This window comes from Muscardinus avellanarius (assembly GCF_963383645.1).
Source record: "Muscardinus avellanarius genome assembly, chromosome: 12".
Lineage (NCBI taxonomy): Eukaryota > Metazoa > Chordata > Mammalia > Rodentia > Gliridae > Muscardinus > Muscardinus avellanarius.
The window spans coordinates 95,310,736-95,333,253 of record NC_137798.1 but is presented as its reverse complement, the minus strand read 5'-3'; the positions used below and the strand labels follow the sequence as shown (position 1 = coordinate 95,333,253).

General features: G+C 44.5%; 1 protein-coding gene across 2 annotated transcripts in view; it reads left to right on the top strand.

Annotated features, from left to right (window-relative positions):
* Positions 1 to 10,658: 10,658 nt before the first annotated feature.
* TC2N (tandem C2 domains, nuclear) overlaps positions 10,659 to 22,518 on the top strand; it is a gene marked incomplete at its 5' end in the record, with an annotated part of 33,877 nt that continues 22,017 nt past the window's right edge. Inside the window, 3 exons of one of the 2 annotated variants that reach the window (XM_080708197.1) lie at positions 10,659 to 10,728; positions 14,010 to 14,240; positions 17,668 to 17,835. In XM_080708197.1, the coding sequence (XP_080564323.1) occupies positions 10,662 to 10,728; positions 14,010 to 14,240; positions 17,668 to 17,835 (466 nt within the window). The remainder of the gene's footprint in view (positions 10,729 to 14,009; positions 14,241 to 17,667; positions 17,836 to 22,518) is intronic. The other variant, XM_080708196.1, reaches the window with a different exon arrangement.

Sequence of the window (22,518 nt, the reverse complement as noted above, 5' to 3'; positions counted from 1 at the left end):
GTGTGTTTTGTAGTACTGGGGATTTAAACCCAGGGACATTCTACCCCAGGCTTATTTCATTTTTTATTTGAAACAAGGTCTAAGTTGCCCAGGGCCTCACCAAATGACTGAGGCTAGCCGCGAAACAGGTTCTCCTGCATCCACCGCCCCAGTGCTGAGGTTACGAGCATGGACCGCCATGCCCGGTCATTGCAGTTTTGATTTGCGTTTTCCTAGTCCCTCTTCATCTGCTCACCTGTCATTTGTCTATCTTCTTTGAGAAACTTCTGTTCAGATCCTTTGTCAATCTTAATTGGGTTATTTGTCAAAGCATGAATTTAAAATCATGTGGTAAACAAATAGGAATATTCTATGGAGCAGTATACTTTCAGTTTTGGCTTAAATATATATTCCCAGTAAAGTTTCATGATCAGTGACTAGTTTAAAATAACCAAGTGCATGAGAAAATAAGACTCCTGAGCAAGAATCAGCAGACACAATAGAAAACTAAAATAAACCCACATAGTCTTGAATTACCAGTCGTTTTGTGTGTGTGTGTTTTACTGGAGATTGGTGTTTCACCTCTGAGCTATACTTCCAGCCCTATTTTATTTTTTGACAGGATCTCACTGACTTGCTAAGGCTGCTTCGAGCCTGTGATCTTCCTGTCTCAGCCTCCCAAATACTGGGATTGTAGGCATGCACTACCACACCTAGCCGTGGGTTATTAAAATAACTGCTGGACTATAGTTAAGTAAAGTTTGCTATTTTAAGACACAAAATTTGTAATGATTTGTTACAATAGCAATAGGAAATTAGTAAAATGGCCAGCCTATTAGAAGGAAACAGGAAGTCCAAAGGAAGGCATGACAGGAAAGAAAAAGAATAAAGGGGTAGGACATATAGGAAGGTCAGATAAAATGAGAGGTTCAAACTCAAACATATCAACTACTTGGAATAAAATGAATACTTTGAATACGTGGAATAAAATGCTCCCGTCAAAAGGAAAAGATTGTCAATCTGGACTAAAACACTTTTATTTAATGCTGTTTATAAGAGACATACCTAAAACATGTAAAGTTGATAAACTGAAAACAGTACCCAAGAGAAAACTACCTAGATCGATTACCATCAGGCGAAGTCAATTTTAGCTTAACAGCATTTCTAAAAGTAAAAACTTATAAACAAAAAGTCAGTACAGATACAGAAGGTTTTAACATAACAATTTAATGAACACAGATGGAACACTACACCTCAAGGTTGCAAATGTACATGGAACATTTATCAGTTGACCATATACTATGCCACAAAGCAAGTTTCAAAATTTAAAATACTGAAGTCATACCGACTAAGTTCCCTGACCACGATAGAATCCACCTGTTGACTCAGAACATTTGGGTAACGTTTCTTTCCCATGACCTGGTAACTCCCTCAGGCAGTAAAGCATAGGGCTCACCTTGGTTTTCTGTTTCTCTGTTGTTTGTTACCTAATTGCCACTATTTTGGAGACCGATATTTCATATATGTTGTTTGTTTCTCATGTAGTGAGGTGAATCTGGTTTACCATTTGGCCCAAAGTGCAAATTAATGTATTAGCCTTTTAAAATCATTTTGATCTAAGTTTATGTTTTATTCATAAAAAAAACTGGTCTCACTTTTTACATCCTTACCCCATCTTCTCCAACTCATTTTGAGTTATTAAGGCCATCAACTTTGAGGAATTTTCCCCCCAAATAGGGGCAATTTTCAGTCTTCCCTCCCACATTCTTCTCATGATCATGTTAGGTATTTGCAGGCTGACTGTATCAGAAATGTGGTTTGATGGATGGTTAGGAATTTTTATAGGAGGTGCTTGTACAATGTTCCTTACCTGTTAATCAGGGTTGCTGAGTTTCAGCTATATTCCCAGCACCATGCAGGGCGCTGAGTACTAAACAGAGAGCGAGTACAATATTGATTTTGAACAGTTTATGTTTTAATAGGGGAGATAGATCAAGATCTTATGAAATGTCAAGGAAAATGTTAAACTCTTTTCTTAAATGTACTAGATTTTTAGAGATGAGAGAAAAATGATTTGAATTAGTTGGATAAGGAATGCTTCCTCCACAATAGGGTTGAACAGGGCCTTTGGAAATGTATATATTTCAAAAAATAGAAGCGGGGTGTGGTGGCGCACACTTGTAATCCCAGCATTTGGGAGACTGAGACAGGAGGATCGCGGTCAGTTCGTGGACAGTCTTAGCTGCTTAGTGAGGCCCTTTGCAACTCAGTGAGACCCTGTTTCAATGTAAATAATGATAATAAAATCAGGCTGGGGTTGTAGCTCAGAGGTAGAATGCCCCTGGGTTCCATTTCCAGTACTGCCGAAAAGAAAAGAAAAGAAAAGAAAAGAAAAGAAAAGAAAAGAAAAGAAAAGCCGGGCGTGGTGGCGCACGCTTGTAATCCCCGCGCTTGGGAGGCAGAGACAGGAGGATCGTGCAGGTTCGAAGCCAGCCACGTCTGCTGGCTTAGGAGACCCTGTTTCCAAATAAAAATGTAAAAAAATAGGTCTGGAAGTGTAGCCCGGAGGTAGAAGGGCTTCCAGGAACCCCAGTACCACCAAAAAAAAAAAGAAAAGAAAAGAAAAGAAAAGAAACCAGTTACAGTTACTAGATAGGAAAAATGCTGTTTGTGATAGTTAAGCAAATTATACAGGCATAGACTTCACAATAAATGTTAAGAATTTATATAAGGATAATTAAAAACTTCCAAAGCACAAAAATAGACTTGAACAAATACATGGAGTTATTATGTTCTGGGTAGGAAGACAATAACCTTAAGAAGTTCAGATTTTCTAAAATAATTTATAAGGTTAGCGTAATAAAAGTATTATCAGGGTTTTGTCTCTCTGAACCAGACATATTACAAAGTATTTTCAGTCTTAAAAATTTTTTAAATGTGATGTTAGTATAGGAATTGATAGACCAGTTGAAGAGAATAAAAAATACAGAAACAAATCCAGTTGCATATGGAAGTTTAGCGTTGTAATAAAGGGAACATTCTCAAACCCATGGAGAAAATAAGAAATTTTAATATGTGGTATTTGTGATACTGGATAACCAATTGGCAAATGATAGTTTTGGATCTATTTCCCATATATATTATATATATTATATATTATAATATAATGAAAGATATTATATAATATATATTATATATTATAAATATATTATAATATATAATAATATAATGCTATATGATATATAATGTAATATATAATTATGCTATATAATTATAATATATAATTACAATATACACTATACATGTATAATATATAATATAAATATATCAATTAATAATATATAATATACTTATATAACATACATATAATGTAATATATGATATATAATTATATAATTATAATATGTAATATATAAGCATATATAATGTATAATTATATATAATATATAATATATAGTTATATATTATATATCATATATATAACATATTATATGTGTATATATAATATATAGGTATATATTATATTTTATATATGTTTATGTGTGTCCATATATAAAATAGCAACATACTAAGTACTAGTAAAAAACATTAATAAACTATGACTTACTGTTGGTCATACTTAGTAGTAATCATAGTAGTAGTCAAACTACTCTAACTCAGTCGAGAAGCAAATATTTGATATGTTATATTCATTACAGATACTGCTTGTTTTAATGTTTGAAGTGATGCATCTTCAGCCATCAAGAACCTCTCAAAGTTAATTCCTGAGACCTTCTGCCACATCTTTTAAAGATTACTACTTAAATATTTATGGATGAGATTATATGATTGAAATTTATTTCAAAATAACCTAAAGACAAGGTAAGTGGGAGGCAGAGAAGAAATTGAGATTTGTCATAAGTTGATAATTGTTTAATCTAGATAATTTGGGTTTTGTTATCTGGTGGTATTTTGCATATATATAAACTTTACCAGAAAAAAATGTGTGGAGTTTAGGTAGGCATAAATGAAAAGACATTTGGAACAAAGACCTTGAGACTAAGGTTGGACACTAAACATAAAGATCTTATGCAATTTTATGTTCCTGGTAAATATAAAACAGATTATCTTTATTTGGACTGTATCTTATTTGTGGAGAGACAGACTATGTGTGTAAGAGAGTTTTAAGTATACTTTTCTGTTAGTATAATTCTAAGGATTAAAATAATTCATAAAGTATACAGTTATTCACAGGCTCTGTGGATTACCAAAATAATTGGTCTGGAGAAAGTAAAAAAAATTTGTACTTTTTTTTTTTTTTTTGGTGGTACTGGGGTTCCTGGAAACCCTTCTACCTCCGGGCTACACTCCCAGACCTGTTTTATATTTTTATTTGGAAAGAGGGTCTCTTAAGCCAGCGTGGCTGGTTTTGAACCTGCGAGGTCCTCCTGTCCCCACCTACCCAGCGCAGGGATGACAAGCGTGCCCACCACGCCTGGCCGCGCGGCTGGCTTCGAACCTGCGCGATCCTCCGGTCCCCGCCTCCCGAGCGTGGGGATCACAAGCGTGCGCCACCCGGCCCGGCCTTGTACTTTTTGAAATCTGTATTTTCTTGCAGATTTTGCACATCAAAATTAAGAATAGGATTTTTCTTTCATTCAGATTTTAATTTTGAAGTGGTTTCATTAATTTTTAAGCATGCTCTTTTAATAACTTATAAGAACTGTAGATTACACAAAATTATATATGAGAAAATATATCTTCCTCTAAAGTATTTTACTTCAGACCCTTCATTATGTCTTAGAAAGACAAATAATAAAATGGGTGTGGTGGCACACACTGGTAATCCCACTGGTAATTCGGGAAGCTGAGACTGGAGAATGGTGGTTTGTGGACAGCCTCAGTTACTTAGTGGGGCCCTCTGCAACTTAATGAGACCTTGTTTCAAAATAAAGAATTTTTTTTTTTTTTTTTTTTTTTTTTTTTTTTTTTTTAATTAATTTATTTTTTAAATTGGTGCATTGTAGTCATATATCAATCACATTGGAGTACAAGACTTGAGAGGATATACAAGCACACATCATCCAATTAGCCCTCCTCCAGCCCCCGTCCCATTCCCTCCCCCTCCCTCCATCCCACACTTCTTTGGTGATTTACTTTGATACATTTGTTTATGTACCTCCTGCATTTTAAAGAGGCTCCGTCCTCCAGTATTACATACCCTCTGATTGATCACATTAGTTGCTTCACTATAGGGCCCTTTCTATAGCTCAACCTCTTCCTGTTGCCCTTTTCCTCCTAGTTATTGCTGATTAAGAGAAGCGTCTGATTTATATTTTCTGCGATATTTCTCTGTGCATGCTGCGTTGCAAGTACCAATCCCACTCTTGATGGTCCCAGTAGTGGCCTGGCTACTCAGTGGACTGATCCAGACCTCGCTGGCTCACGCAGCAGCCTTGCCTCATGGGAGGACCCAGTTCTGGTCTCGCTGGCCCCTGAACTGGTCAAACCCCTAAGCTGGCTTTGGTCCCGACCTTGGAGGCCGCAGGAGTGAACTTGCCTAACGCCAGGCTCCGATGCTGGCCATTGGCCCCTGCACCGGTCTAACCCCTTGGCAGGATTCCAATCCCGGTCTCGGAGGCCCCAGCACTGGTAATGCCTCAAGGCAGGCTCCGATGCCGGCCTCACTGGCCCCAGCACCGGCCTAACCCCTTGACAGGCTCTTATCCTGGCCTCAGAGGCCCCAGTACCGGCCTTGCCTCATGGCAGGCTCCGATGCCGGCCTCACTGGCCCCAGCACCGGCCTAACCCCTCGGCAGGCTCTTATCCTGGCCTCGGAGGCCCCAGTACCGGCCTTGCCTCACGGCAGGCTCTTATCCTGGCCTCGGAGGCCCCAGTACCGGCCTTGCCTCACGGCAGGCTCCGATGCCGGCCTCGCTGGCCCCAGCACCGGCCTAACCCCTCGGCATGCTCCGATCCCGGCCACGGAGGCCCCAGGACTGGTCATGCCTCACGGCAGGCTCCGCTGCCGGCCTCGTTGGCCCCAGCACCGGCCTAACTTCTCGGCAAGCTCTTATCCTGGCCTCGGAGGCCCCAGTACCGGCCTTGCCTCAAGGCAGGCTCCGATGCCGGCCTCGCTGGCCCCAGCACCGGCCTAACCCCTCAGCAGGCTCTTATCCTGGCCTCGGAGGCACCAGTACCGGCCTTGCCTCACGGCAGGCTCCGATGCCGGCCTCGCTGGCCCCAGCACCGTCCTAAACCCTCGGCAGGCTCTTGTCCTGGTCTCGGAGGCCCCAGTACCGGCCTTGCCTCACGGCAGGCTCCGATGCCGGCCTCGCTGGCCCCAGCAGCGGCCTAACCCCTCGGCAGGCTCCGATCCCGGCCTCGGAGGCCCCAGCACTGGTCATGCCTCAAGGCAGGCTCCGATGCCGGCCTCGCTGGCCCCAGCACCGGCCTAACCCCTTGGCAGGCTCTTATACTGGCCTCGGAGGCCCCAGTACTGGCCTTGCCTCACGGCAGGCTCCGATGCCGGCCTCGCTGGCCCCAGCACCGGCCTAACCCCTCGGCATGCTCCGATCCCGGCCTCGGAGGCCCCAGCACTGGTCATGCCTCACGGGAGGCTCCGCTGCCGGCCTCGTTGGCTCCAGCACCGGCCTAACCCCTCGGCAAGCTCTTATCCTGGCCTCGGAGGCCCCAGTACCGGCCTTGCCTCACGGCAGGCTCCGATGCCGGCCTCGCTGGCCCCAGCACCGGCCTAACCCCTCGGCAAGCTCTTATCCTGGCCTCGGAGGCCCCAGTACTGGCCTTGCCTCACGGCAGGCTCCGATGCCGGCCTCGCTGGCCCCAGCAGCGGCCTAACCCCTCGGCAGGCTCCGATCCCAGCCTCGGAGGCCCCAGCACTGGTCATGCCTCGAGGCAGGCTCCGATGCCGGCCTCGCTGGCCCCAGCACCGGCCTAGCCCCTTGGCAGGCTCTTATCCTGGCCTCGGAGGCCCCAGTACCGGCCTTGCCTCACGGCAGGCTCCGATGCCGGCCTTGCTGGCCCCAGCAGCGGCCTAACCCCTCGGCAGGCTCCGATCCCAGCCTCGGAGGCCCCAGCACTGGTCATGCCTCGAGGCAGGCTCCGATGCCGGCCTCGCTGGCCCCAGCACCGGCCTAGCCCCTTGGCAGGCTCTTATCCTGGCCTCGGAGGCCCCAGTACCGGCCTTGCCTCACGGCAGGCTCCGATGCCGGCCTCGCTGGCCCCAGCACCGGCCTAACCCCTCAGCAGGCTCCGATCCCGGCCTCGGAGGCCCCAGCACTGGTCATGCCTCACGGCAGGCTCTGCTGCCGGCCTCGTTGGCCCCAGCACCGGCCTAACCCCTCGGCAAGCTCTTATCCTGGCCTCGGAGGCCCCAGTACCGGCCTTGCCTCACGGCAGGCTCTGATGCCGGCCTCGCTGGCCCCAGCACCGGCCTAACCCCTCGGCAGGCTCATATCCTGGCCTCGAGGCCCCAGTACCGGCCTTGCCTCAAGGCAGGCTCCGATGCCGGCCTCGCTGGCCCCAGCACCGGCCTAACCCCTCAGCAGGCTCTTATCCTGGCCTCGGAGGCCCCAGTACCGGCCTTGCCTCACGGCAGGCTCCGATGCCGGCCTCACTGGCCCCAGCAGCGGCCTAACCCCTCGGCAGGCTCCGATCCCGGCCTCAGAGGCCCCAGTACCGGCCTTGCCTCAAGGCAGGCTCCGATGCCGGCCTCGCTGGCCCCAGCAGCGGCCTAACCCCTCGGCAGGCTCCGATCCCGGCCTCGGAGGCCCCAGCACTGGTCATGCCTCACGGCAGGCTCCGATGCCGGCCTCGCTGGCCCCAGCACCGGCCTAACCCCTCAACAGGCTCTTGTCCTGGCCTCGGAGGCCCCAGTACCGGCCTTGCCTCAAGGCAGGCTCCGATGCCGGCCTCGCTGGCCCCAGCACCGGCCTAACCCCTCAGAAGGCTCTTATCCTGGCCTCGGAGGCCCCAGTACCGGCCTTGCCTCACGGCAGGCTCCGATGCCGGCCTCGCTGGCCCCAGCACCGGCCTAACCCCTCAGCAGGCTCCGATCCCGGCCTCGGAGGCCCCAGCACTGGTCATGCCTCACGGCAGGCTCTGCTGCCGGCCTCGTTGGCCCCAGCACCGGCCTAACCCCTCGGCAAGCTCTTATCCTGGCCTCGGAGGCCCCAGTACCGGCCTTGCCTCACGGCAGGCTCTGATGCCGGCCTCGCTGGCCCCAGCACCGGCCTAACCCCTCGGCAGGCTCATATCCTGGCCTCGAGGCCCCAGTACCGGCCTTGCCTCAAGGCAGGCTCCAGTGCCGGCCTCGCTGGCCCCAGCACCGGCCTAACCCCTCAGCAGGCTCTTATCCTGGCCTCGGAGGCCCCAGTACCGGCCTTGCCTCACGGCAGGCTCCGATGCCGGCCTCACTGGCCCCAGCAGCGGCCTAACCCCTCGGCAGGCTCCGATCCCGGCCTCAGAGGCCCCAGTACCGGCCTTGCCTCAAGGCAGGCTCCGATGCCGGCCTCGCTGGCCCCAGCAGCGGCCTAACCCCTCGGCAGGCTCCGATCCCGGCCTCGGAGGCCCCAGCACTGGTCATGCCTCAAGGCAGGCTCCGATGCCGGCCTCGCTGGCCCCAGCACCGGCCTAACCCCTCGGCAGGCTCTTGTCCTGGCCTCGGAGGCCCCAGTACCGGCCCTGCCTCAAGGCAGGCTCCGATGCCGGCCTCGCTGGCCCCAGCACCGGCCTAACCCCTCAGAAGGCTCTTATCCTGGCCTCGGAGGCCCCAGCACCGGCCTAACCCCTCGGCAGGCTCTTATCCTGGCCTCGGAGGCCCAAGTACCGGCCTTGCCTCATGGCAGGCTCTGATGCCAGCCTCACTGGCCCCAGCACCGGCCTAACCCCTCAGCAGGCTCCGGTCCCATCCTCGGGGGCCCCAACACTGGCCTTGCCTCACGGCAGGCTCCGATGCCGGCCTCGCTGACCCCAGCACCGGCCTAACCCCTCAGCGAGTTCCGGACCCGACCTCGGAGGCCCTAGCACAAGCCTTGCATCATGGCAGGCTCCAATGCCGGCCTCGCTGGCCCCAGCATCGGTCTAACCCCTCTGCAGGTTCCAATCCCGGCCACGGAGGCCTCAGTAGTGGCCCTGCCTCACAGCAAGCTCTGATGTCGGCCACTGGCCCCGGCGCCCGCCTAACCCCTCAGCAGGTTCCGATCACTGTCTCTGTGGTTAGTATTTCAAAGGTTCCAGTTGTAATGTATCAGATCTCTGCCTCCCCCGAATATTGGCCACTGGCATTGCCACTGCCTCCACCGTTTCAAATCCTTCCCAGGCTCTTTTTCCACTCTGAATGTTGTCCAGTGTTCCTAAGCATGCGTGATGGTAGCATTCGACATTTGGTGTAATTTCTCCAAAAAAATAAAGTTGGTAAGATCCGGTTTCTGCTTCTCCTGAATACAAGTCTCTACCACCATCGCGAAGAACTCTTTCAACACCGCATTTCTCCTTGGTCTCCGCTAAACTCTCTCCTTATATGTGATGTCTGAGATTCTTAACAATATAGAGAAATAGCAGTCCTCTTTCACGGCGAATTTTTCCATAAGTTCCAGTGCATTTAGATAAGTTTTGTATGCATCTCCAGTGTCCTGGCATCCATAACGGCTTTCTTACCACCTCTCCGATATTTTTCTTTATCTTTTTCTGTTCTGGGCCCGGTTTCTCCAGGGGTCTGGCGTGCTACTCGCAGTTCCGCCGGGACCCAGAGTCCCGTGATCCAGGCCCCAGCTGGCGTGCCCTGTACTCGACCCCCGCCCAGAACCCAGCGTCTTACTGGGCCTTGTTTCTCCAGGGGTCTGGCGTGCTACTTGCAGTTCGGCCTGGGGCCCAGAGTCCCGCGACCCGGGCCCCATCTGGCGTGCCCAGCCCGCGACCCCTGCCCAGAACCCAGCGTCTTACTGGGTCTGGTTTCTCCAGGGGTCTGGCGTGCTACGCGCAGTTCGGCCCGGGGCCCAGGGTCCCGCGACCCAGGCCCCGGCTTTTGTGCGCCGCGCGCGACCCCTGCCCAGAACCCAGCGTCTTACTGGGCCTGGTTTCTCCAGGGATCTGGCGTGCTACTCGCAGTTCTGCCTGGGGCCCAGAGTCCCGCGACCCGGGCCCCATCTGGCGTGCCCAGCCCGCGACCCCCGCCCAGAACCCAGCGTCTTACTTGGCCTGGTTTCTCCAGGGGTCTGGCGTGCTATGCGCAGTTCGGTCTGGGGCCCAGAGTCCCGCGACCCGGGCCCCATCTGGCGTGCCCAGCCCGCGACCCCCGCCCAGAACCCAGCGTCTTACTGGGTCTGGTTTCTCCAGGGGTCTGGCGTGCTACGCGCAGTTCGGCAGGGGCCCAGAGTCCCGCGACCCGGGCCCCATCTGGCGTGCCCAGCCCGCGACCCCCGCCCAGAACCCAGCGTCTTACTGGGTCCCAAAATAAAGAATTTTTAAAAAGGGCAGGGGGTGTAGCTCGGTGGTTGAACGCTCCTGGGTTCCATCCCCAGACCCGCAAAAAAAAAAAAAATAATAATAATAATAATAAGGCTTATTTAATGATATGTAATGGCAGTCAGCATGATCATTTTAACTTGCTTTCTAGTCTACCAACAGGTTGATACTAGAACTGGAAGTTTTCATCTTTTTCTGGACATTGGGAATTAAATGTCATGGCAGCAGCGTTTATAAAGAGCTGCTGTAGAGGATGTTTCTATGGTGAAACAGAAAAACACAAGGGTGAGTTTCGTTCTGACTTCAGCAAACATTTAGTGCCTTTTTGTGGCATTTTGTGATATAGCAATAAATTCGGAATGTTGTCTAACTTTCTAGGAGAGGCAGAAACAGGAGGCACACTGGGTAAGTATTCCAAAACGCCAAGTCACCTGGAGCACAGTGGAGAGAGAGATGAATTCAGCTCGGTAGACAGGATGTCACCATAGAGAAGATGGCATTAGCCATGGGAGCCTGAGCAGCAGTGTAGCAGGCCGGGTGGGAAGAGTAAGAAAGAGGGTGTGAGGGTCGCACATGGACAGGTGAGTGGAATTGTATAGGCAGAGGCGGGGAGAGGAGTGTGTTTCGAGGACAGTATACTCTGACAAATGTCTTAATATAATTAAACACAATTTTCATTTAAAACTGCCTTATAAGCCAGGCGTGGTGGCGCACACTTGTAATCCCCGCGCTTGGGAGGCTGAGACAGGAGGATCGCACAGGTTCAAAGTCAGCCTCAGCTACTGAGTGAGGCTCTCAGCAACTTAGTGAGACCCTGTTTCCAAATAAAATATAAAAAAAAAATCTGGGAGTATAGCCCGGAGGTAGAAAGCCTCTGGGTTCCACCCCCAGTACCACAAAAACAAAACAAAACAAAAAAACCAGTAAACCTGCCTTATATGAATGACAATGGGAAAGAGACCAATAACCTTATCAAGACCCACATTTGGGAAGGACCTTTTTATTGCATGGTATCCTTATCTATTCAGTGTTGCCTGGAACTTTGTTTTTCTTTGTCTCTTTCTTATATTTCTTAGTCTCAGGCAGAACTTCCTAGTACGTTTGAGGATAAAGATGCATTAGTCTGTTCTCTGGTGCCAGTGACACAATAGCACTGGGTCGATGGACTGAGTAACAAGAGGTTTATTTTGACAAGAGGTTTGTTTTGGCTCACAGTCCTGGAAGTCCAAGATCAAGGAGCTTCATCTGGTGACGGCCCTTTTGCTAGCAGACTCCCAAGACAGTGCCGGACCTCACATAGCGAGGGACATGGAGCCAGTGTGTGTATCCTAGTCCCCCTTCCTCTTACAAAGCCACCAGCATTCAATCATGGAGGCTCCCCTGATGTTATTTGGGGACTCCCAAAGTCCCCACTTCCAAATACAGAGTTGGATTAAGTTTTCGCCTTCTCAATACCTACAATGGGGATCAAACTTTAGTACATTAAACCCTTGGGGGACACACTAAAACATTCCATAAATATCTACACTGTTGTAGTTTTTCATTCCATCTACCAATAAAGCTACATATATATTCAGATTAACTCTAGCATCTCTTACCTTCCTATCTGAAGTCATGCAGCTTAGGAATCGCATATCATTCTAGAGTGGAATAGGAGAGCCATAAAAGCTAAGATAGGGAGAGTTGCTATTGGAAACATACCTAGAATCGGCATGCATTTTATTTTATGATTTGGTGGAAATTTTTGTAGACTTGGAAACATTCGGGTTCTTAGAATTGCTTTATGTATCTGAGACCCATGTTCATCAGTAGTACTGACAACAAGAACTGCTTTGTTGAAGAGTGAAGGTCCGGGCGTGGTGGCACACGCTTGGAATCCCTGTGCTTGGAAGGCTGAGACAGGAGGATCGCACAGGTTCGAAGCCAGCCTCAGCACTTAGGCTCTCAGCAACTTAGTGAGACCCTGTTTCCAAATAAAGTATAAAATAGGCCTGGGAGTTTAGCCCGGAGGTAGAAAGCCTCTGGGTTCCACCCCCAGTACCACCAAAAAAAAAAAAAAAAAAAGTTTGTGGCCAGCCTCAGTAAATTAATGAGGCCCTCTGTAACTTAATGAGACCCTGTTTTAAAATAAAATAGTGTTGGGGGTATAGCTCAAAGGTAAAATGCCCCTGAGTTACATCCCCAGTAACTAACACAGACACCTACATTGAGATTCTGCTTCACCCCAGTCAGAATGTCTGTCAAGAATACAAAAACATTTAATGGTGATGAGGATTGGGGAAAAGAAACCCTTAAATACTGTTTGTGGGAATGTAAATTAATGCCAAAATTATGGAAATCTACGTGGATGTTCCTCAGAAAACTAAAAATACAACCGTCATATGATGCAGCTATACCACCTTAGTATATGCCAGTAGGAATTAAAGTCAGCATACCCGAGAGATACCTACATATCCACGTTTATTGTGGCTCAGCTCACAATAGCCAGGTCACAAAATCAGCCTACATGCCTGTCATCAGATAAAGAAAATGTGGTGTATAGACACAGTGGACTATTAGCCATAAAGAATAATGAAATCCTGTCATTTTCATGAAAATGCATGGAACTGGAAATCATAATGTTAGCAACATAAGTCAGACTCAGAAAGACGGGTATTGAGTGTTTTCCATCAGGTGAGATGTAGGGGGGAAAGATGAGAGAAATGACTAGAGAAGTGGAAGGGGATGTGGTGGGGAGAGGGGAAGGTAAGTCATCATGGGGGAGCATGATAAGTATGGTATTTGTGTGCACAAGTATTCCACAGTGAAATCTATTTTTATATGACGAGATGTTTACTTGAAAGCATTCTGAACTTAAATATAAAATAAATTGGTTTTTCATCAGTGAATTCTTGTGGGAATGAAACGCTTTAAAAACTACTTTTAGAGCCAGGCATGGTGGCACATGCTTGTAATCCCAGTACTTAGAGGCTGAGGTAGGATTGCAGGTTCCCGGCCAGCCTCAGCTACTTAGTATGAGGCCCTGTATCAAAAAAAAGAAGAAAAAATAGGGCTAGGGTTGTGTAGTAGATTGGAGGTAAAGTTCATCTTGGTTCAATCCCAAGTACTGCAAATAAATAAATAAATAAATAAATAAATAAGTCGACTTCTTTCATTATGATATGATCATGGACTTAGGCAATAATATATAAATGGCACAAACACTGGCTGGCAAAAATTAATGTAGATTTGAGAAGTTATGATAGGACCTGAGTAGTTTATAATTACCAAATTATGCCAGGCGTGATGGCGCACGCTTGTCATCCCCGCGCTTGGGAGGCGGAGACAGGAGGATCGCGCAGGTTTGAAGCCAGCCTCTCTGGCTTAAGAGACCCTGTTTCCAAATAAAAATATAAAATAGGTCTGGGAGTGTAGCCCGAAGGTAGAGGGTTTCCAGGAACCCCAGGACCACCAAAAATAAATAAATAAAATAATCAAATTGTTACCAAAGCATTCTAAGTTTAGATTATTATATGCATTCTGTATGCATGTTTGTGATTTTTTCTGCTCTTTTCTTTTATATACAGTTTCTGTGGAAAGAGACTTTAAAGCAGCAGTATCGAACAGTCAGAATGCTATCTGTGTACCTCCATTGACTTCTGTTTCTGTGAAGCCTCAGGTTGGCTGTACTGAGGATTACTTGCTTTCCAAGTTACCATCGGATGGCAAAGAAGTACCATTTGTGGTGCCCAAGTTTAAATTATCTTATATTCAGCCCAAGGCACAAGGAACTCCTTCACATCTGGAAGAACTTGAAGGTAAATAGTCAAATTTAGATTTAGAAATCAGTATGCAACATTTAAGTGCTATTATTGCTGTTATTTTGCTGGGCTTTAATCTTTAATACAATTTATTTTAAAAATCTTACATTTTGCCAGGCGTTGTGTCACATGCTTGTAATCCCAGCATTTGGGAGGCTGAGACAGGAGGATCACACATATTTGAAGCCAGCCTTGGCTACTTAGTGAGGCTCTCAGCAACTTAGTGAGACCCTGTTTCCAAATTAAAAAAATATATATGTGTATGTATATATATATCAGCAACCCAAGAGCATACCTCTTTCCTGCCTTTCAGTCATTCAGAGCAATCAGTATCACACTTTTTAAAATTGACACATTAATTATAGAAACTAATGAGCTTGGCCGTGACATCTGCATGCATGCGAATGTTGTGCACTGACCGCGCCCACCCTCTTGGCCACCCTCTCACTCTTCCCCTCCTGTCCTCCTCGCAGATCCCTCATGGTCTCCTACTTTCCAGTTATTCGTGTTTGTTTCTTTTAGTTTCCACATAGGAGAGAAAACGTGCACTACGTGTCTTCTGGTTTGTCGGATTTTCCTGGAAATGACAGGATTTCATTCTTAATGGCTGAATATTGCATTTTGTATGAATACCATATTTTCTTTATCTAGTCAACTGTGTACGGGCATCTAGGCTGATTTCATGTCTTGGTTACTGTGAATAGTGCCACAGTAAACACGGGCGTGCAGGGTTCTCTTTTGGATGCCGACTTCATTTCCCTTGGACTTGTACCCAGGAGTAGGATCGCGGGATCCTATGGTGCTGTTTTTATTGTTTTCACAACTGTTACTGTTCTCTGGTTTTTCTTCTTACCACCTGAGTACATGACCTTAAATATTGTGGTGTATATTTTCAGAGTTCTGACCTTTATTTAAACGAAATGGTATATTCTATAGATATTCTTTTGTTAATATATATAAGTATATTTTACATTTATTCCCTAGTCTAAATTACATGATATACAGTAGTTTTTTCACATAGCATACTATAAGGTATTTTTATGTAGCAAATGTGTACTACTTCTTATCTATTTTATTGTTGGCTTATATTTGAGTTTTTTTCCAGGATTTGGCTATTATGGATAATGATACCCACAAACGTCTGTGTACATATATCTTGGTATACAAATAGAGGAATTTCAATTGTGTATATGTCTGTAATGGCATTGTTGGTTTATAGACTCTAAATATCTTGAGCTGTAGAAGAAATTGCCAAACTGTTTTCCATGGTGATTAACCAGCAGAACACAGTGGTGTAGTTTACATTGCTCTGCTTTCTTGTCAACTCATGCTATGTCTGTCTTTTTAGTTTTAAGCACACTGATGTGTATTAGCACCTCATTGGGATTTTGTATTTTGGGGGATCTTGGGGAGGTACTGGGGATTGAACCCAGGCTTCTCCCTCTGAGCTGCACCCCAGCCCTATTTTATTTTTTATTTTGAAACAGGGTCTCCCTAAGTTACGTATGGCCTCACTAAATTGTTGAGGCTAGCCCTGAACCTGCAGTCCTCCTGTGTCAGCCTACCAAGTACTGGGATTACAGCCATGTACCACCACGTCCAGATTCACTGGGGTTTCAACTCACACTTGCCCCGTGGCTTTGAAGTGGCTTTTTAAGTTCTTAACCCACGTATGTAGAGGCTTGTCTGTCCTGAACTAATTTTCTAGAGTTCCTCGTATAGTCTGGATGTGAGCACCTTGTCAGTTATTTTGTTGCACACATCTCTCCCATTCTGTGGGTTACTCTTGCCCTCTTTAAATTGTCTTTTGACAAATGGAAATGTTACTATATTTATAATGCTTTTATTCCTTATCCTGTCACTTATTGTTAACATGTTTCATGCTCCATTTAAGAAGTGTCTCCCTGTTCTAAGGTTCTGAAAACTTTTTTAATAAAATCTTTAACTTAAGCTGGGTATGGTGGTACTTGCCTGTAACCCCGGTACTTGCGAGGCTGAGCTAGGAGAATCACCTGTTTGAGGACAGCCTCAACAATATAGTGAGATTCTCAGCGACCTAGCGAGATCTTGTTTCAGAAACAAAAATAAAATTGGGCTGGGGTGTAACTTGGAGGTAGACTGCTGCTGGGTTTCACCCCCAGTACCAACACACACACACACACACACACACACTCACTCCTGCCTGCCGTCCAAGTACTTGAGAGGCTGAGACAGGGGGATGTCATGTTTGAGGACAGTCTGAGCAAAGCGGTGAGACTCAGCAAAATAGTGAGGCCTTGTTTTAAAGTTAAAAATAAAAAGGGGTGGGGTGTGGCTTGAAGGTGGAATGCCGCTGGTTTCAATCCTCAGTACAAAAGAAACCTTTTAATTTATGTAGAGAAACTCTTCCTTTAGCATCTAATTTAGATCTACAGCCCCATTGCATTGATTTTTGTGAATATGTCTGAATAAAGGCTTATCTTTTTCTATATCGATATTCAACTGTATTAACACTTTAGTGAAAAGACCATCATTTCCCCATTGCTGTGCAGGGCCTCCTCAATCATCAAATAGAGTGTCCATAACATGTGTTTCTTTCGGGGGCTCTATTCTGTTCCATTGATCTGTTTATCTGTTATTGTGCCAATATTCTATTCTTAGTACCTTATATAGCAAATCTTTAGATTTTGTATTTTTCTTAAAGATTATCCTTTTGGTTATTTTGGGTCTTTAGTGTTTCCATATAATATTTCCATTTGCCTTTTTGCTAATTGATTTCTAACTTGCTTTGTAAAGAAAACTATACTTTGAGTTCAGTCCCTTGAGATTTAAGAGCTACCCAGTATGTCTCAGCATGTGTCCAGTTTTTATACATGGTTGTCTTCTTGAAGAGGGTATACCCCCCACCCCAAATCTTTTCATTTAAAACATTTTCTATATTTTAGAAAAGCAAGAAGAAACTCAAATCACAAAGCACAAAATTATACATAGGGCAAAGAAAAACGCCAAAAACTTACCAGACTGTCATAAGAGCAGAATTCCTGGCTGATCCCTCGTATTCACAGAATTAGAGCTTCATGAATACATGCTGGGTGTTTTTAGGTGTCAAAGGCGTGTGGACTTAGCGTTACTTGAGATAATTTTTCCCTTTGCCTTGAGTGTACCAGTTGTTGGCTAATACTCCAAGTAAAGAATGATGTATCCGGGCGTGGTGACGCACGCTTGTAATCCCCGCACTTGGGAGGTGGAGACAGGAGGATCACGCAGGTTCAAAGCCAACCTCGCTGGTTTAAGAGACCCTGTTTCCAAATAAAAAAATATATAAAATAGGTCTGGGAGTGTAGCCTGGAGGTAGAAGGGTTTCCAGGAACCCCAGTACCACCAAAAAAAAAAAAAAAAAAAAAAAAAAAGAATGATGTAAAATATTAGAAACACTTGCTTTCAGGATCTGCCAGAGCATCTTTTGGAGATCGAAAGGTAGAGCTCTCCAGTTCTTCCCAGCATGGACCCATCTATGATGTGTATAACCCGTTCTATATGTATCAGCACTTCTCACCTGATCTGAGTCGGCGTTTTCCTCCTCGTTCAGAAGCAACAAGACTATATGGATCAGGTAACTCAGAATTTTTGTGCTTTTCCTCTGTGTTTCTTTTTAGCAAATGTAGAAATCACATTAACTCTAAGACTTTGATGGAAATTATTATTGTTAATAAAAAACAAATTTTAAATAAAAATAGGCTTCACAGCCCTGTTCTTTAGTCTTTTTAGTTTTGAAACAGGATTTCACTGAGTTGCAAAGGGCTTCACTAAGTAGCTGAGGCTGTCTGCCAACTGTGATCCTGGTCTCTGCCTCCAGAATGCTGGCATTACAATCATGTGCTACCGTGTGAGGCTGTAGAATTTTTTTCTCTGTTTTAAAATTTTTTAAATTGGTGCATTGTATTCATACATCATAATGGGATAAAAAAAAAAAACTTGTGTAGACATACATACACACATGGCCCAGTTAGCCCTTACCCAATCCCCACCCTGTTTCCTCCCCATCCCTCCTCCCCATGCTTGGCTTAGTGGTTGACATCTGTATGTTTGTTTAAGTACATCCTGTACTTTAGAGGGTTTCCTTCTTCCCCCCTCCCATCCCCTCAGTTAGGTTGCCTTACTTGCTCCTCTATAGGATCTGCTTTTTCATCTAGAGTTCCTCCTATGACCCATTTCTCCTTAGCTTTCACATATTAGGGAAAGCACCTGATTTCTTCTTTTTTGTGACTGACTAATCTCGCTTAACATAATGTCCTCCAGTTCCATCCATTTCCCTGAAATTGATGTAATTGTGGGGTTTTTTTAATGGCTGAGTAAAATTCCATTGTGTACATATCCCACAGTTTTGTAATCCATTCATCTGTTGATGGACATCTTGGCTGGTTCCATAGTTTGGCTATGGTGAATTGTGCAGCTATGAACATAGACAAACATGCATTAGTTTGGTAGTTTGGTTTCTTTTCTTTTGGGTAGATACCCAGAAGTGGTATTGCTGGATCAAATGGTAAATTTGTTCCCATTCTTCTAAGGATCCTTCATACTGTTTTCCAAAGTGGTTGCATGAATTTGCAATCCCACCAACAATGTTTTAGAGTTCCCACTTCTCCACATCCTCACCAGCATTTGTTGTTGTTTGTGTTTTGAATGATTGCCATTCTAGTTGGAGTTAGGTGGAATCTCAGAGTGTTTTTGATTTGCATCTCTCTGATTGCCAATGATGTTGAGCATTTTTTGGTTTTGGTATTAATGTGATGTTGGCTTCATAGAATGTATTTGGGAGTGTCCTGTTTCTCTCTGTTTCATGAAATAGATTGAGGAGTATCAAGATTAACTCTTCTATAAAGGTTTTATAAAATTCACTTGGGAAGACATCTGGTCCTGGGCTTTTCTTTGATAGTAAGCTCTTTATTGCTGTTTCAATCTCTTTGATTGCTGTTGGTTGGTTTACATTTTCTTTGTCTTTTTTACTCAGTTTAGGAAGGTTGTATTTATCAAGAAAGTTGTCAATTTCCTCTATATTTTCCATTTTGTTGGACTATAGTTTTTCAAAGTAGCTTATGATAATCCTCTGTATTTCTGCACTGTCAGTAGTTATAGCTCCTTTTTCATCTCTTATCTTCATAATTTGGATTGATTCTCTCTTTTTTGTTAAATTGGCTAGTGGTTTATCTATCTTGTTAATTTTTTTGAGGAAAAAGCTTTTGGTTTTGTTGATTTTCTGCATTTTTTATTATCTACTTCATTTATTTCGCTCTGATTTTAATAATTTCCTCTCTTCTACTGGATTTGGGGTTAGATTGTTTCTGTTTTTCAAGGGCTTTGAGGTATGTCATTAAATTATTTATTTGATGATTTTCTGTTTTTCTCATGTGAGCACTCAGTGCTATAAATTTTCCTCTTAATACTGCCTTCAAAGTGTCCCAGAGGTTTTGATATGTTGTATCTCTATTTTTGTTTGTTTCTAGAAATTTCTTGATTTCACCCCTTACTTCTTTTCTAACCCATTCTTTATTTAGAAGTATGGTGTTCAGTCTCCACATGTTTATATGGTTTCTATGAGTCTTCTTATAGTTGATTTCTAATTTCATTCCATTATCATCTGAAAAGACACAGGGAATTATGTCACATTTTTTGAATTTGCTAGTGCTGACTTTGTGGCCCAGGATGTGATTTATTTTGGAGAAGGTTCTGTGTGCAGCTGAGAAAAATGTGAACTCTGTTGTAGTTGGATGAAATATTCTATATGTGTCTAACAGGTCCACTTGATTAATGGTGTTCTTTAGGTCTGAGGCATCTTTTCTGACCTTTTGTTTAGAAGATCAATCTAATGGTGTGAGAGGTGTGTTGAAGTCTCCCAGTATTATTGTATTGGGATTAAATGTGACTTAATATCACAAAGAGTTTATTTTATGAAAGTAGCTGCACTTAAGTTGGGGCATAAATGTTGATTATTGCTATTTCCTCATACTTGATTGTTCCTTTTACCAGTAAAAAATTACCTTCTTTGTCTCTTCTAATAAGCTTGGACTTGAGGTTTAACTTATCTAATATCATAGTTACAACTTCTGCTTGTCTTTGAGTTCCATTGGCATGGATTACCTTGCTCCAGCCCTTTACCTTAAGTTTGTTCCTATCTTTACTTGTAAAGTGTGTTTCTTGCAAGCAGCATATAGATGGGTTCCACTTTGCCACTTTATGTTTTTTCACTGGAAAGTTGAGGCCTTTACATTCAGTGTGATTATTGAGAGATGATTTTTAATTCCTATCATGTTGAAAATACTCTTTGTTCTTTTTTGCTTAGTTGTCTGCTGGATGGAAATTCTTGTTTCTCTGTTTCTGGCATATATTACTTGTTTGTTTTTTTTTTGTAGTTAATCTCTGAGTGTTTTATCTAGCGCTGGTTTTGAAGACATAAACTCCTTCAGCTTCTGTTTGTCATGAAAGACTTTTATTTCCCCATCTAATTTGAGGGATAATTTTGCTGGGTAGGAAATTTTTGGCTGCAAGTTGTTTTCTTTCAGAGTTTGGAATATGTTACTTTAGGCCCTTCTGGCTTTCATGACTTGGATTGGGAAGTCTGGAGTGATTCTAATTAGTTTCCCTCTGAATGTCACTTTGTCTTTTGGTTTTGTTGCCTTTAAGATTCTCTCCTTGGCTTCTACATTGATAATTTTGACTATTATGTGGCATGGGGAACCTTTTCTCTGATCTTGTCTAAAGGGGGTTCTCTAAGTTTCCTGTACCTGTGTGTCAATCTCTTGCTCTATGTTTGGAAAATTTTCTGCTATTACTTCTTTGAAAAGATTATTGAACCCCTTGGTTTCACCTTCTTTTCCTTCTTCTATGCCAGTTATTCTTAGGTTAGCTCTTTTAAGATGGGCCCATATTTATTCAATGTCCAATTCCTGCTGTTGAGCTGTTTTTTCTATGTTATATACTAGGTGTTCATTTTTGGAGTGATCATCTTCTAGGACCGAGATTCTACTATCCATGTGGTCTAAGCGACTGTTTATAGTTTGAATAGATGCCTTTACTTCAATGATTGCATCTTTTATTTCTTTCAGACTCTCTAAACTTTTTTGGAATTCCTGTATTATTTCTACAGTTAACATTCCTGATTTGATCTTCTGGAGATCTCTGCAATTCTGTGTTATTAGATTCTGTAATTGTGGAATTGTGGGAGCTCATTGCTACCCTTGTTGTTCCTCCTTTTCATGATTTCAGAAGTTTGCCTCTGTTACTTTTGATAGATCTCTCTCAGTCTTTAGGTGTCAGCTGGTATATCCAAGGGCAGTTTGTACTGTATTCAACAGTGAAGGTTGAGGAAGGAGGTAAGTGAAGTAGTAAATCAAAGAATAGGGTAAAGTCTCAGATAGGGTCGAATAGAATGAGAGTGTGAGTTTGATAATGTAATATATACTAGAGATTAGTGATAGTAAAAATGTAGTAGTATCCTAGTAACCAATGTAGAGTTTCTGGCATACTGATATGAGGTGGAATTGATACAAGACAAGGGAGAGATAAAAAGCAGAAAAAAGATAGGAGAGGGATAGTGAGAAGAAAGTTGGTATGTACAAAGGAAGAAGCTTGAGAGAGGGTTTGGGAAGAGGGTAAAAAAAGAAAAGAAACAAAAACTCCAACCAGGCATACACACTCACACACAAAAGAAGAACAAAAAGCCAAAAACAACCCCAACAACAAATTAATACAACTCTACAAATAAATGACTATTCAGCAGATAGGTCCTCTGTAGTCTCTCTCTGTTCAGATACCAAGTGCCAGACACCCTTTCTGCTGTGAGTTTGGTTCTCTGAGATTTTCTCAGTCTATGCAGATGTGCAATATCTTTGGGGTTGGATTTAGTATTAAGTATAGGTCATCCTCCACACCTTCCTCAGATTTGGGGTCTTGGTCTCTCCCTGCCACCATTGGTGGTTTATGCCTTTGAGACCAGACTCAATGTAGGAGTCTCTGTTCTCTGCAGATAGGGTTGGTCTGAACCATTAGCCACGACTGGGAGGTCTGTGGTGATCCTGGAGCTTCTATTAGTTGGGTCAAGTTAGACCTTCCCCCCACACTTTACGCTGATCACAGCCTGAGTCTGTCTGAGCTTCTGTTTTGCAACAGCGGCTCCCATTCCCACTTTCTCCAGGCTGTGTCAAAAATTCTCAGACCCAGGGTGTTTATGGGAGCTACACGAGTCCCTAGGGGCACCTAGCTGAGCTTTATCCCACAGGGACCTCAACCTCACTTACAG